Raw genomic sequence first — 15,483 nt, forward strand, 5'->3', positions numbered from 1 at the left:
GTAGTCGGACACCATATGAGCGCGACAAGAATTATTCATCAGATGGGTAAGTAGCACAATTAGGCAAATAGAAAGACAAAGGCATGCTGGCGAGTGCTTTATCTATACGCAACGCTACAAATACATATACCCTCGTCATAATCAATCGCATTGCTGCCACATTTTCACGGACTCAACAGACATGCCACGCTTCTCCTCATCAACTGGCCATGTTGGCTGCCAGGAGTCTCTGTGCTCCCAGAAGGACTTGATGGAAGATGTGCGGTTCTGTGTGTCTTGCCATGGCTTGTTTGCAGCAACAGGGAAGTATCCACCCTGCTTGCCAGCACCCTGACTACCAACAGCGACATTGATAGACAAGTAGAAGGACTGGTCGAAGGGAGCATTGACACCGGCACCAAGCCAAGGGTTTATAACATTCTGGCCCTCAAAGCCGCCAACATCCCAAAATGTTTCGGTCGTCGGTCGGTAAACGACCTGTGCAAGTCGAGAATCGACGTAAGTGTAGATGTACTTCTCGCTCCACTCGACACCGAAAGTGTGGTATTCGTCCGACCAAGCTCCTTTGTTGGCCAGCGCAAATCCGTTGCTCTTGTCGACACGATCGTTGTCACTGGCAGGACCCCAGTGGAAAGCACTTGTCAGTCTGCGCGAACCGACTTTGCTCGCGGGCATCTTCTTGGTGCCTGTCAACTGCTTGTTGCCCATGGACTCCATGATCTTAATTTCGCCTGACTTCGGGAACTCGCCGTAAACGTTATTGACCGGCTCCAGCGTGATTGCTGGCCATAGCCAGTCTCCCGTAGGCATACGCGCTCGTACTTCGACGCGACCGTACTTGATGGACATGGATTTCTTGGTTGAAATGCGAGCAGACTTGATGGGGTTGATGATGGAGTCTAGTGTCGAATTGGACTGCGCGACACAATCTTCTGTAAACTTTGAGGTACAGCCTTGCTCTGTAATGTTGAGCGTAGCGCCCTCTGTCTGGTCAACCAAGTTGAGTGTAGGCACGATCAGTAGGCGGCCATTCTCCACTCTGACATTCTCGTTTGTGTCATCGTAGAACTGAAAGTCGCCATTCCTGTAGCCGTTGAGCTGCTTATCCGCAGACCACACGTCAGTGTTGAATGTGCTGAAGTCGTCATGCAGGACGAGGCAGTACTTGTGTGTGGGCACTGCAACGTAGCCAGCATAGACGTAGTACGCCGTGATCAGAATTCCAATGCCGAGCCCAACAAAAGGTAATGCTTGCGCCAAGCGCTCCGCCTTGCCCTTCTTCTCCTCAAGCCAAGGCTTTGGCACTTCACCGCGATTACGCGTCGACCGCCGTCTAACAGTCGCTTGTACAAACTTCTCATCATATTGAAAGCTTCCCTCGCTCGAAAAGGGTGCTGCTAGTTGGCCAGCAACAGTGACAGCTGTGGGTGTAATGTCCTCCATGAGAGTGTGATGTTGTGATGGACTTCGTTGGCAAGAGGGATCAGCTCAGCGCGGAAGGAGGTTCTTTTAGCAGTGCCTGACTGTGGGACGCATCCCAGGCATATCTGCAGAACAAGTCGCCCATACTTGTCATGAGCGCAAGTCAGGCGTTTGACCTGTGGCGAAGTTATGGGAGGGATCCCGTCACCTGAGAGGCCGAGCTAATCTGGACACTCCCAGTTGAGGGCTCTGAGCACCGGAGTCCGGATAGCCTTCGGGCGACATAGAAGGTGAAGCAATTAAAACGCACAAGTGATGTTTCATACTGCCGCCTGCCAGGTCACATCACAGCGGATATTACTGGATGGGCTGCACCAGTCGGCAGATTGTGTTTCTCGCTTGGGCGGGCCTGCCAGGATCTTGGTTTCTTGGACCGCGGGCTGACTTTCTTGAGACCTGCACCAAAAAAGGCCCAAGGATGCTGACAACAGCAGAACTGACACCTTAAGACTTTACCCACATGTACACACGTAGCGCTACTGCAGTGCCGTGTCGGCCTGAGCCTGTTCGTGGGCTGCCGGGCTGCGGTCTCTGTTCATTCTCCAATCTGCAGCTATGTCGGCAGAGTATGGGTGATTGCAGGCCAAACTGCGGCGATCAAGCTATCTAAAACCAGCTGCTAGCCACTCTCTTTCGTATGCATTTTAGTCTCATCACCTTATTGTCTCTGCACATCGGCCATCTGTCTCTCTTCTTGACAGTTCGCAATGGGCTTCGGTTCCTACTTCAGACGCTCAAAGCGCGATGCTGAGATTGATGCTGAGAAGCAACAGCAGCAAGCGGTTGTCGCTCATGGCACGCCATCCATCATATCGAGCACCGCTGCACAGACACCGCGGACGCCTGGCTCGCCGCGTACACCGAAGCAAACGTCGACGGCCGCATCTAGCATCACAGATTCTTCTGGCGCGCGTACACCTTGGCTCAAGGCTGTTGATAGGCCAGACTTGGTGGTACGGCATATCCACAAGCAGTGCAGATCGCGCGGCTGGGTGAGTGATGCGTCGTGCACAGGTGTGACAGTTCGTACTGCGGGCGAGTCATTCTTGTCCTTCCCACAGGTCAACGAGGAGGAGACTGAGCGTATCGACCTCGCCAAGATGGCACAACAACTCAAATGCGAGGTGCTCATTGTCGCCAAGACGCGCTTGTTCTCGCGCATCATCTCACAGCTTGTGCCAACGGCCGAAATGATGCGTGTCGACGACGACATCAACTTGCAGATCGTCGACACCATCGAGGACATTGACAAGATCCGTCACGGTCACTTTGCCGCGCTTGTACGGGAGCCTGGACTTTTGCTCGTCTGGAGCAATGTCGTGGCTGCTGTCGTACCTCACGCAGAGCGTATTGAGGAAAGACTTGTACACACTCTCTGGGACAACAACACAAAGAAGGCCCTTTTGCCTACTGTGGTGGAGACTTCGAATGAAGTGGAGGACATTGACCTTGAGGCCGCCAAGGATATTGACGAGCGCCCCAATCTTGTCATCGTCTCAGCACTGATTGCTGGTGCCATCATCCTGCTTGCATGGTTCGTTGCTGTCAACATCAAGAAGCTTGTCATTGAAATTCGCGTCGATGGCAACATGACCCGACTCGCACTTTTGGCATATGTCCCTTTCACCTACCTGTGGACTTCCTTCTTCGCCATCGTACTTACTGGCTTCCTCTTCCAAGTGTTTGGACCCATCTCTCAGATGAGCAGTAATTCCCGCTTCTACTCGGCTTTGCCTCCCAAGCGCCTGACAGAGAACTTGCCAGATATCACCATTCAGTGCCCAGTGTACAAGGAATCGCTCGACCAGGTCATTATGCCTACTGTTGCATCGCTCAAGATGGCAGTTGCCACTTACGAATCCCAGGGTGGCCGCGCCTTCTTGTTCTTCAACGACGATGGAATGCAATTGTTGGACGAAGAAGAGAGAGAGGCTCGTCAGAAGTTCTACCTTGCCAATGACATCGCTTGGGTTGCTCGCCCTGCTCACGGCAAGGACGGTTTCGTTCGTGCTGGACGTTTCAAGAAGGCCTCGAATATGAACTACTGTCTGAACCTGTCTATGTTGGTCGAGGATGAGATGGATGCGCAAGAGGATTCTGGGCGTGTGCTCGACGCCGAGGCTGCTCTTGCCGTCGCTCTAGAGAAGTCTGAGTCATTCGGTCCGCGTGCCGAAGGTGCCGGTGATATCCGTATTGGCGAGCTCATCCTCCTCATCGACTCTGACACTCGTGTGCCTACAGACTGCCTCATCGACGCTGCTTCCGAATTTGCCCTGTCTCCTTCCCTTGGTATCCTTCAACATGCTTCTGGTGTCATGCAAGTCACGCACGACTTTTGGGAGAACGGCATCACACACTTCACCAACGGTATTTACTTCGCTATTCGCTATGCTTGCGCCTCCGGCGATGCATCGCCCTTTGTTGGCCACAACGCTTTTTTGAGATGGGCTGCTATCCAGGAGATTGCTCACGAGACCAAGCAAGGCTTGCAGCAATGGTGGTCTGAGGAGCATGTGTCTGAAGATTTCGAAATGTCGCTTAAGATTCAGATGAAGGGTTACATTGTCAGACTGGCGGCTTACTCCAACGGCGAGTTCAAGGAAGGTGTCTCTCTCACTGTGTACGACGAGCTTGCCCGTTGGCAGAAGTATGCCTATGGCTGTTCCGAGTTGGTGTTCAACCCTTTCAAGGACTGGTTCCGCAAGGGACCCATTACACCCATCTTCCGTCTCTTCCTGCGCTCCAATATGAAGTCATTTGCAAAGTTCACCATGATGGCATACATTGCCACCTACTATGCTATTGCTGTCGGAGCTGGATTGACGATCATCAACTACTTCGTCATGGGTTGGTTCTCTTCGACTGTTGACCAGTTCTATGTGCAGAGTTTCGACCTTTTCGTGCCCATCATCATTGTCTTCAATGTTGTCTGGCCGTTCGTCAATGCATTCCTGCGTTTCCGTGTCAAGGAGGCCAGCTTCTTCAAGGCATTGCTCGAGAACTACAAATGGGGAATGATGATGTCTGTCTTCATGGGCGGTTTGTCGATACATCTTACCACGGCTCTTCTTTCTCATCTCTTCTCCATCAACGTCAATTGGGGCGCCACCAGCAAGACGCTGGAGAACTCTTCCTTCTCTCGCGAGATTCCAAAGATTTGGAAGCAGTTCCGATGGATGTATTTGTTCCTATTCATTCTGGTGGCGATGATGATTGCCATTGCCTTTGGTGTGCCAGAGGACTGGAAGATTACTGGTCTTGTGCCAACCATCTGTCTAGCTTGGCTCATCGTCACACACGCCCTTTTGCCTGTTGCTTTGAACCCTCAAAGTTATTTGTCTGAACTTCAGCACTAGATTGAAGCAGACGTTTGTCGATTTAGCGATACACAGATTACACAATACTATCATGACCAAGTCTGTTGCCATGTATCTTCTATCTGACCTTTGAAACACAATGATGATCTGACAGTGCTCTCGCACATCTCGTGAATCAGGGGCTCATTTCGCACGGCGGCAGGGCACTCTCAGTGAAGGCTCCTCTACATGGCAATCTTCCCTGCGAGTGATGCAGCGCAGCAAATAATCAACTCTGATGGGGCCTTGACCATAATCGCCTCGTAGTCCCCACCCATGCCTTTCTGCCCAAGTTGAGCTCTTGTGAGAGGTGACAATTATTTCCTCGCCGCCAAATTTTAAGGGACCAAAACTCGTAACAATCTGCCGCACACAACGCTTGCTTCCACTGGTTCTGAATATCGCTCAGTATGGTCCCTCTCACCTTGCAGCACTCAATGATTGCCCTTTTCCCTGCTATGTGTCTCTGCTGTGACTCACGGGACAGTGTGAAGGCCGCCGAATGACCCGCAACTTCTGTCGCTGATTGTATGGGCAACCGCAATCCCCGGCCAGCTCTACGCGGCGGCGCGCTTTGTATACTGCAGAGGCCCGCTTGTGCTTTCCTTCATACTCTCGGATTCTTCCATCACAACACATCTTGTCCATCGACATGGGTCTCCTCAGCTGGAAGACGAGAAAGGCTGCATCAGCTGATGGAGCAGACGCGACAGGCTTAGAGAAGGTAAAGCCTACATTGCGAAGCAGACCTGCGCTGTCTCGGAATGCAACGTCTTTGCTGCCAACAGCGGCTGGCGACGAAGAGACTGCTGAGTTTATGCTTCAACACATCTACGACAGTTGCGTGCGCAAAGGCCTTGTCAAAAGCGCAAAGGAGAATAACGACGTCGTGGCGATGCGCACATCTACAGTCATCTGCAGGCCAGCAAACTCAGAGAAGAAGCACGAGACCAGTATGTTGATGCTCAGCAAACTGTCAACTGCCGAAATTGTCGCAGTCTTGTCTTTTGATTTGCCTGAGCTCATGCTAGGCCGTCTGTCCCCTATCGCCAAATTTGTTTTGCTCGGCGACCATCAGGTCCCTGTCATTGATGACTGCTCGCAAGTTGATACTGTTCCGAAATCAAGGGACGCGAGTCGCATTGCCTTTGTCCGATCAACGAGAAGTCTTTTGGTCTGGTGTACCGATGTACGGCAGTTCCTTCCTTTCGTCAGTGAGATGGAGCAAGAAATTACCAAGTATCTATGGAACCCAGCAAACTCAAAGTTTTCATTCGCGACAGATGAGCTCAAGGGCAAGGTTGTGGTGCAAACTGCGGAAGTCGAGCTGCGTTCTCCGAGCGCTAGTGCGGAAGACTTGGAAGCTGCTGAGATTATTCCGCGGCGTCACATCTGGCTGTGGCCCATCATTGTCTCTGCTACCTTCTTGGTGTTGGCTGCTTGCGTTGGCACTTTTGCGCGGCATTTGGTCTTTGAGGTCATCACTGATGGCAAGTACCTTCGGCTGGCATATGCTCTTTGGATTCCACTTTTGCTTGTCTTCACCTCGAGCATGGCCAACATCATTGTCGTCGGTGTCTGTATGGTTCTTGGTCCTATCTCTCCACTGCGAACAAATTCACAACACTACTCTGGTGCAAAGCCAGACCGCAACACAGTGCTGCCTTACCTTCCTGAGATTACCATTCAATGCCCGGTATACAAGGAGTCGCTGGAAGCGGTCTTGATTCCAACCTTCGACAGTCTGTTTGAGGCCATCAAGACGTACAAAAGCCAAGGTGGTAATGCAAAGCTCTTTGTCAACGACGACGGTCTGCAGCTCATGTCGCCAGGTGAAGCACAGGAGCGCAAGGACTATTACGCAAAACACAACATTGGCTGGGTTGCCCGTCCAGGCCACCAAGTTAATGGCTTCAATCGCAAGGGAAAGTTCAAGAAGGGTAGTAACATGAATTTTGCGCTCCAATTGTCGACTGCTGTCGAGGAAAAGCTGGATGGCGTTCGGCGTCACGCACATTGGAACGACGACTGCGAGACTGAGGCCTACGAAGATTGTCTCGAACAAGCTTTGGCAGAGTCAAATGGACTTGCGTGGGCTGAAGGAGACATTCGAGTTGGTGACTTGATTCTCATCATTGACTCTGACACGCGTGTGCCGACAGACTGTTTCCTCGATGCTGCGATCGAATTTCACGAATCGCAAGAGCTGGCCATCCTGCAGTACACCTCCAGCGTATTACAAGTCTCCAAGAACTACTGGGAGAACGCATGGGCTTTCTTCACTCGCATGATTTACTTCCATGTCACTTACCTCGTTGCATCCGGTGATCAGCCACCTTTCTTTGGCCACAACGCTTTCCTTCGCTGGTCCGCTCTGCAAGAGATCTCCTTCATGGATGGTGCAGACATCAAGTGGTGGTCTGATGAGCACGTATCGGAGGACTTTGAAATGGCCTTGAAGTTGCAGACTGTGGGTTTTACTACCCGCCTTGCTTCTTACCACGACAGGAGCGATGATTTCAAAGAAGGTGTGTGCCTGACAGTGTCGTCCGAAGTGCTTCGTTGGCAAAAGTACTCCTTTGGCATTTCCGAGATTGTTTTCCACCCTATCAAGGACTGGTTCCGCAGAGGCCCATTCACGCCACTCTTCAAGAAGCTTCTCTGGACAGATTCGATGTCTCTTTATGTTAAGTTTTCCATTTTGGCATACATGTCTTCTTACTATGCTATCGCTGCCTCTTGGATTCTGTCTCTCGTCAACTACTTCGTCATGGGCTGGTTCCCTTTCTACATCGACAAAGCTTATCTCAGCTTCTTCAGTATCCTGGTTGCTTGTCTCGTCATCTTCCCACTCAAAGACGGTGTTGTCAATGCCATCGGCCGTTTCAGACGCCAGGAAGCTGGCATCTTTTCTTGCCTTGTTGAGCATTTGACTTGGACACCGCTGATTCTTGTCTTCTTCAGTGGTCTGAGCATGCACGTCTCCTGGGCTCTGATCTGTCATATGTTCAGTCTGCCAATGTCTTGGACATCCACAGACAAGACCCTTCAGGCGAGTTCATTCTACCAGGAGCTACCCAAGATCTGGAAGCAGTTCAAGTATACCTACTTCTACGGTGTCTTCTGGATGGTAGCAATGATCATTGGTGCGACTCTTGTACCGTCAGACTGGCGCATCACAGACTTGCAAGCAGTGTTTCCGTTGGCGTGGTCTATTGGCTTCCACATGCTTGTGCCCTTTGCGCTCAACCCGCAATCGTACTTGTCGGAGTCAAGCTAGACGTCAAGAATCACGATGTATCCGTTTTAATCGCATATACTTAGCCTATCTAACATTCATGAATCAAAGATCACTTTACGTCTTCGCGTTGTCCTTGTGCACATGAGCTTGCCAAAATTCCAAGCACACTTGGCGCGCGGCTCGGCTTGAATCTGACACATGCACAAAAGCCAACCGCGCAAAGGCCTGAGCTAGGCCTATACATCATCACTCCTATGCTCAAAAGCACAGATCAGATAGCATCAAACGTGCTGACCATTGTGTCTCAATCGAAGACGGGCTGGCCTGAGTGCAGTCACAAGACACAGCCTTGACTGAGCGGGTAGCTGGCTCCCTGCTTGCGATCAACCAGCAAAGATCACATTGGTAGAAGACCCGCTTGGCCGACTGCAGCAGTGTAGCCTAGACTACCAAGTCCTCCGGCCTGCTGCCTGCAGTCTTGAGATGCACATGGGTGATTGGGCCCGCCTCGCGAGTAAAATTCGCGCAAGAACATAATTTAGCGGCCCAAGGATGTTGGGTGTTGGATTAAGAGTTTAACTCTTTGCACCAAGCACAGCCGTTGAGCAGATTGCAGCTGACTTTGCCGTTGCATGCCCGCCACAGTCCCAATGACTTCGAAAATGATAGCTCTCTCGCGGCAAGATGTCTTAGCCTTGGCGCTTGACTGGCCACTGAGATGGCTTCCCAAGGTTCAGAGCGGACGATACTTGGCGGCCGCAGCCTCCCCAGACCAGGCTGCCTCGATCGCGAACTGCGACGCGCTGCAGTGTGCCCAAGCTGCGCTTCCTACCCATAAAGTGGCAGTCCACTGTCACGGGACTACCGTGCTCTCACCTTGACCGGTCGTTTCTGGTTGTACAAAAGTAAAGCAGCTGCACATTGCTCACCTTCGTTTGCATCTTTGCTTCTTCTACGGCACATGCTGTTCTTTTGTGCGCGCCTTGCGCTTCTATGCGCATGCGTCGCTCGCGCAGCTCATATTACAGATATGCTACGCGACATAGACGAGCTTCAGTCTGGCTACGTTGGTGGCGATCACGGATTGGACCCCTCGGTGGTCGCTGGTACGTGAAGACATTGCTCGCGATAGAGAACTAATCATGGATAGGCCCGACTTTTGGTATTCTCTGGCAAACGCGTGTCACGGCGGGTGATCAATTCTATTCAAAAATGTTGGTTTGGACTCCATCCCCGTCAACAGACACAAGTCAGCAGCGCTTGTATGCATTCGGCGAAATCAACAACGTCTACATGCTCAATGCGACCAATGGAGCTCTTATCATGCAACGCAATTATGGCATTCCGTTTCTTGCGTCCGACAGTGGTTGCTCGGATCTTTCTCCCAATGTCGGCATCACCGGTATGGCTCATTCCGTCTTTGATTTCTCTCTAATAGTCAGGTACACCTGTACTAGATGATGCTACGGGTATCATTTATTTCTGGGCCAAGTCCTACTTGAACAATGTCAGGCCAGGCACTCGCGCCAATGGTTTCAATGAGGCCGGTCGCTACCTGTTCTATGCTATTGACGCTCTGACGCTCGCGCCGCTTCCTGGTTATCCCAAGGATCCCCAAGGTGCTGCTGCTGACAACAACCCCAAGCTCTTCTTCAACGCTGGAACTGCCCTTCAGCGCACAGCTCTCATCATGAAGAACAATGTTGTCTATGCTGGGTTCGGTGGTAATTGTGATTCACCAACCTACTACGGTTGGATTTTTGGTTATAACGTTGTGACTGGCAAGCTTGTCTCGACCTGGAATGCCCAGTCTGGACCTCAAGCATACTATGGTGGAGGTATCTGGATGAGCGGTGGTGGCATTTCTTCAGATGGCCGCAATTTGTTCATCGCTACCGGAAATGGCTATGGTCATGAGTTGACAACTTATGCGGTCAGAGCGGCTACCAATGTACCCGGTACACTTGGTGAGTCGGTCGTCAAGCTTCACATCAATGACGATGGGTCTTTGACCCCAAGCAATTTCTTCACACCATTTGACTACACCAACTTAGATGCAGGAGACAAGGACTTTGGCAGTTCACCACTCTCTCTTCTCGAGCCCAGCGTCTTTAAGTACAACGGAATCACCAGCATGGCTTTCTGTGCCGGAAAGGGTGCTGAGGCATACTTCTTCGACTCCAACAACTTGGGTGGCTACCGCACAGGGCCCGGTGGTTCGAACGGTGTGCTACAAGAGTTCCCTATCAACAATGCTGTGTTCGGAGCTCTTGGATCGTACCCATTAGATGGAGGTTACGCGTACATCATTCCAGTGGGGCAGCCCATCACAGCTTATGCTTTCAACCCGGCCTCTGGCAAGTTCTCCGTCGCAGGAAAGACGCTTGACAACATTTCTGGTCGTTCAGGTGCAAGTGGACCCACTACGACTTCCTTCAAAGGTCAAGTCAATTCGGGTATTCTTTGGATGACAGATGTTGAGACTGGAATGCTCAAAATTTACGAAGCCGTACCTCGTGAGGGCGTGCTCAAGTTGATCAAGATCTTCCCGGGTGCCATGAACAAGTACCAACGGCCAGTGTTTGGTGACAAGAAAGCATTCACCATTGGTTTGACTTCTTTGATCACCGCTTATGGTGCTCCGGTCAATCTTCCCCTCTCTTGCTCGTCTCTCGATTTCGGCTCCGTTGCGGTTGGGCAAAATGTCACCCAACAAATGAACTGTACAGCTTTGACAGCTACCACCATCAGCAACGTGACAAGCTCAAATCAACTTTTCTCAGTGGACCCAGTGGTCGCTAGCGGTTTGGCCGGCAAGTCTCTGACAGCTGGTCAGAACTTCACTCTGCCCGTTGTTTTTGTGCCCGTCTACAAGTCCAGTGACCCAAAACTCAACCTCTCTTACGGTGTCACGGCTCCTGGGCCCGTTGCAGGTACCGTCGACTTCCGCACAGTCAATGCGGCCAGTACAAACACATTCTCCACGCTGGCGCCATTCAACCTCAAAGGTACGGTAAAGTCGCAGAGTCCCTTCCTGTCAATCGTTCCCGTCTATCTCAGTTTGGGAGGTGTTGTGCTGAGGGAAAACTCCACCCAAGCTGACAACCGTCTGACGAGTACGGCCACTTTGGCAAATGTCGGCCTTGACGATATGATCATCAAAGGTCTAGCTTACCGTGTGGTTGATGCAGATGATGGCGAAGGAGACGATGACAATGGACCTGTTGTCTTGACCAACTACACCAGCTCTCCTTTCGCGGAAAATTGGAGTGTTGCAGGTCTCCCAGCTGTTGGCGATGTTGTCACCGGTGGTCAACGCGTGTCTGTTGACTTTACACTCGATCCTGATCAGGTCGGCAAGTATTACATCCAGTTTTACATCTACACAAACGCTGGTGTTGGACAACTCGGTGTGTCTGGTTCGGCCGACGATCCTCCACGGGCACTTCTCGGTATACAACAGTGGAACAGCTCCGGAGTCTTTGTCAATAATACCAATGTCATGGATTTCGGCAATGTCAAAGGCAACGGCTCTTCTCCAGTGACTTTGAAGATGGCCATCACAAACACGGGTGCTTCCCTTTTGACTGTCACTCGATCGAAACCCCCGGGCGTCGGAGCAATTCAGGTCATTGGCTATCCTCTGCCAGAAGGTGATCCAATCGAGCCGGGCACTTCTCACTCTGCCAGCATCGTGTTCTCGCCTCCCATCATCCCACTCAACAGCCCTCCTCGCCCATTCCAAGCTACTTGGGGACTGAACACTGATGATCTTGATTTTGGTGTTCATGACGTTCAATTGATTGGTTCCGCCGTGCAGGATCAGAGAGGTCCACTCCTGGCAAATGGCACCGCGCAGTATCGCTACTTGGGTTGCTTCAACCAAAACAGCAGACTCCTTGTGGCTCGCAATGTGCAGCTCATCGATGGAAATCTGGAGAATGGGCAGTGCCAAAACTTTTGCTACAGGAAGGGATTCTCCTACGCCACGACGAACTATATGCGAGAATGTAAGACATTCATTTTTGATTGACGTCACTAACCCCAGGCTTTTGCACCAATGCTATTGACCCTCAGGCAATGAACTTCTTGCAGGACGACACTTTCTGCGATTTGCCTTGTGCAGGAGACTCTACACAATTCTGTGGTGGCCAAAACGGACGCGTCTCTATTTATGTCGATGTCACTCGTTTTGACTATGACAAGACAAACTCAACTGTGCCAGATTCACTCGCTGCTGCAGGACGTGGAGGTGCGCCTAAGACCATTGGCAATTACACTTACGTTGGATGTTGGCAAGAAAACTCAGACAAGCTTCCTTACATCTTCACATCGGACCAGATGACTCTGGAGATTTGCGTCAATGCTTGTGCTGCCAAGAACCTGAAGTACGCTGGTGTCGAGTATGGTGGCGAATGTCGATGCGCCAATACACTGCCACAGAATCTTGTGCAAGTCACAGAGCCTGAGTGTACAAACTTCTGTCGTGGAAACCAAATGCAACCTTGTGGTGGTGGGGCGAAGTTGTCACTGTACAGCAACGGAGCTGTTGTGTTGCCTCCTCCACCGACTTCAAAGCCAAAGAATGCTGCACTGCAGTACGTCGGCTGCTTCGTGGACGCCATCAACACCCGCACATATCCTTTCCGCGCCACTCTTCCTTCAGGCAACTCTCTCGACCTTTGTGCGAGTGCATGTACGGCTGCTGGATATGCTTATAGTGGTGCTGAGTACAGCAATGAGTGCTTCTGTGGCAAGGCCATTCCCACGAGTGGCAACAGTACTGCTTGCACGATGATCTGCAGCAGTGACTCGTCTCAGTTCTGTGGTGGCCCAAATGCGCTATCCGTCGTTTTCAACACTGCCTTCAATTCTACTGCATCCAACTCCACGACCACCTCAAGTGCCTCTGCCTCTACCACCACTTCGTCTGTAACGGCATTGTCTACGACCCCTACCATTTCATCAGTCTCAGTAAGTGCAGGCACATCCCTATCTACCACAAGTGCGAATGTGCCCACTTCAACCGGTGTCGTCTCCACAAATAAGGCATTGTCGTACTTGGGTTGTTTCTCTGACAGCGTCAATGCACGCACGTATCCAGTCAGCGTCAATCCTGGTGCCAACAGTATTGAGAATTGTGCGGCAGCGTGTGCTGCTGCCAACTTTGCATACAGTGGACTTGAGTACAGTTCGGAGTGTTGGTGTTCATCCGCTCCGCCTACCTCTCCTGGAAGCACAGCTTGCACCATGCCATGCACTGGAGCTAGCAACCAGGTATGTGGCGGCAGCGATGCATTGTCTGTGTTCTTCAACCAAGCGTTCGTGATGCGATACAACTACAATGGAACTGTCCCGGCTGGCTCTGAGATTATCAATGGCTTTGCCAACATGGGCTGCTACCAGGAATCCCCGTCCAGAGCGGTCAAGATCGCCCAAACGCCCCCTCAGTTTGGCTGGACGAGCAGACTATGTATCGCCAGGTGTCAAAGCCTCGGCTATAGTCTTGCCGCGACCGAGTATGCAAATGAGTGCTACTGCGACAACAATTTCGACTACAGTGGCGGTGGCGGTACTTTGTCACGCGCATGTACGATGGGATGTGCCGGCAACAACACTGAGACCTGTGGTGGCAGTTTCGCCATCAATCTTTACCAGAAGGTGCCTGTCAGCGCCTCATCACTGGTTGCTTCCTCTACGGCAATCTCAGTCTCGTCAACCTCATCGATTCTGGCGTCAGCGTCAATGTCAATGTCTGCATCAATCTCGGGCTCAGCGTCGTTCGCCTCTTCATCAGCCCAGTCCGTCTCGCTGACTGCATCATCTTTCAAGGTTTCATCGTCATCAGCCACGCCTCTATCATCGACCACTACGGTGCCGTCAATGACTCAACGCGTCGATGCTGGTCCACTGCAAACTCTCGGCTGCTTTACCGACAGTGTCAATGCCCGCACCTATCCTTTCCAAGCATCAATTCAGGGCAATACACCTGCGTCTTGTGCTGCAGCATGTGCTGCCAACAACTTCGGTTACAGTGGCACTGAATACAGCAAAGAGTGCTGGTGCTCTTCGTCTCCTCCGACATCTACTGTCAGTACTGCCTGCAACATGCCTTGTACCGGCGATGGCAGTCAGACTTGTGGCGGTAGCGATGCCCTTTCTGTTGTCTTCAACCGTGCTTTCGTCCAACGCTACAACTACAACGGTACAATTCCCAGCGGCTCAGAGATCATCGATGGCTTCGCCAGTGTTGGCTGCTACCAAGAGTCTTCCTCGCGGGCATTGAAAAATGCTCAGAGACCCCCCCAATTTGGTTGGACGAGCAGACTATGTATTGCCAAGTGCCAAAGCCTCGGCTACAGTCTTGCCGCAACCGAGTATGCAAACGAGTGTTACTGCGACAATACGTTCGACTACAGTGGCGGCGGCGGTACCTTGTCTCGCGCGTGTACCATGGGCTGTGCTGGCAACAACACCGAGAGCTGTGGTGGCAGCTTTGCCATCAACCTCTACCAGCTTGCTCCCGTCAGCTCAGTCTCTGTTTCGTCGACGATCGTGTCACCCTCAACGAGTTCTTCTAGCTCGACTCTACTGTCGTCTCCTCTCTTGTCTTCAACTTCAGCTGGAACTACAATTTCAACCACCACAACCAGCTCTGCTCCGCTGACATCCACCACGACGACTTCATCCTCAGTTAGCACAGCATCAAGCACAACGCTACAGTCCAGTTCCAGTTTCACTTCCAGCAGCAGCAGTATCACAAGTACCACCTCGACTATGCTAGCTATGTCGAGCCTGAGCTCAAGCTCACAGGATTCTTCGTCATTGAGCTCAAGTGCCGCCAACAGCTCTTCAAGTAGCGCTGTGAGTAGCTTATCGACTGTCACGTCGAGCAGCTCTTCAAGCAGTGCTGCGAGTAGCAGTCCAAGCACCTTAGTCACTGCCACGTCAAGCAGTGCTTCAAGCACAAGCTCTGTCGAGTCGTCGACTTCTGCTCAGATGTCGAGCAGTTCCTCGGCAAGCTCATCCGCAATGTCTTCTGGTCGCTCGTCATCCGCGAGCCGATCGAGTTCTAGTGGTTCCGCCGAACCTACAGAAACGCCGTTCTAGCAATATTGTATTTAACTATAGACTAATGTAGTACGATTGTTCTTCGAGTAAATCTGTAGCGATCCACTTGTCGCACTTGTCATCCGTGACCACGGGAAACCTCAAAGCGCAAGCACTGTCGCTTCTTGCAAGACTGACCACGTTGTCCGGCTCTGAAAACTTGCAGGACAGCCTGGACAGGGCTTTCCTAAACGCGTCAGATGTACACAGTGCCAGTGAGGACGGACTTGCTAGGGATCCATGGTTTCAAAGGGAGACCAGACCATCTGATGAAGAGCGCCACCAAGTCTACGA

General features: G+C 51.7%; 4 protein-coding genes across 4 annotated transcripts; 3 read left to right on the top strand and 1 right to left on the bottom strand.

Annotated features, from left to right (window-relative positions):
• Window positions 1-86: 86 nt before the first annotated feature.
• On the bottom strand, window positions 87-1,846 carry BCR37DRAFT_377236 (concanavalin A-like lectin/glucanase domain-containing protein). Its single transcript, XM_040868767.1, has one exon. It carries the CDS (start codon window positions 1,441-1,443, stop codon window positions 142-144), a length of 1,302 nt encoding a protein of 433 aa, XP_040727043.1. The 5' UTR covers window positions 1,444-1,846; the 3' UTR covers window positions 87-141.
• A 580-nt stretch (window positions 1,847-2,426) lies between these two features.
• On the top strand, window positions 2,427-4,808 carry BCR37DRAFT_337663 (glycosyl transferase family group 2-domain-containing protein; the record flags this gene model as incomplete). Its single annotated transcript, XM_040867271.1, has 1 exon — window positions 2,427-4,808. A coding segment is annotated over one exon (2,382 nt), but the record flags the coding sequence as incomplete, so codon positions are not given.
• Window positions 4,809-5,490: 682 nt separating this feature from the next.
• BCR37DRAFT_385975 (glycosyl transferase family group 2-domain-containing protein) lies at window positions 5,491-8,118 on the top strand (the record flags this gene model as incomplete). Its single annotated transcript, XM_040870403.1, has 1 exon — window positions 5,491-8,118. One exon carries the CDS (start codon window positions 5,491-5,493, stop codon window positions 8,116-8,118), a length of 2,628 nt encoding a protein of 875 aa, XP_040727045.1.
• Window positions 8,119-8,579: 461 nt separating this feature from the next.
• On the top strand, window positions 8,580-15,269 carry BCR37DRAFT_242572 (uncharacterized protein). Its single transcript, XM_040866566.1, has 4 exons — window positions 8,580-9,185; window positions 9,230-9,481; window positions 9,522-12,089; window positions 12,128-15,269. Exons 1-4 carry the CDS (start codon window positions 9,041-9,043, stop codon window positions 15,187-15,189), a joined length of 6,027 nt encoding a protein of 2,008 aa, XP_040727046.1. The 5' UTR covers window positions 8,580-9,040; the 3' UTR covers window positions 15,190-15,269.
• The last annotated feature ends 214 nt before the right edge of the window (window positions 15,270-15,483 follow it).

The sequence above is a fragment of the Protomyces lactucae-debilis genome, assembly GCF_002105105.1.
Source record: "Protomyces lactucae-debilis strain 12-1054 chromosome Unknown BCR37scaffold_4, whole genome shotgun sequence".
In the NCBI taxonomy this organism is placed as follows: domain Eukaryota; kingdom Fungi; phylum Ascomycota; class Taphrinomycetes; order Taphrinales; family Protomycetaceae; genus Protomyces; species Protomyces lactucae-debilis.

Excerpts from the sequence above, each read along its gene's own strand:
- BCR37DRAFT_242572 (XM_040866566.1), top strand. The coding sequence starts at position 9,041 with ATGCTGTTCTTTTGTGCGCGCCTTGCGCTTCTATGCGCATGCGTCGCT. Across the intron at positions 9,186-9,229 it reads GGACCCCTCGGTGGTCGCTG|GCCCGACTTTTGGTATTCTC; the intron begins GTACGTGAAGAC and ends AATCATGGATAG. Across the intron at positions 9,482-9,521 it reads TCCCAATGTCGGCATCACCG|GTACACCTGTACTAGATGAT; the intron begins GTATGGCTCATT and ends TCTAATAGTCAG.
- BCR37DRAFT_377236 (XM_040868767.1), bottom strand. The coding sequence starts at position 1,443 with ATGGAGGACATTACACCCACAGCTGTCACTGTTGCTGGCCAACTAGCA.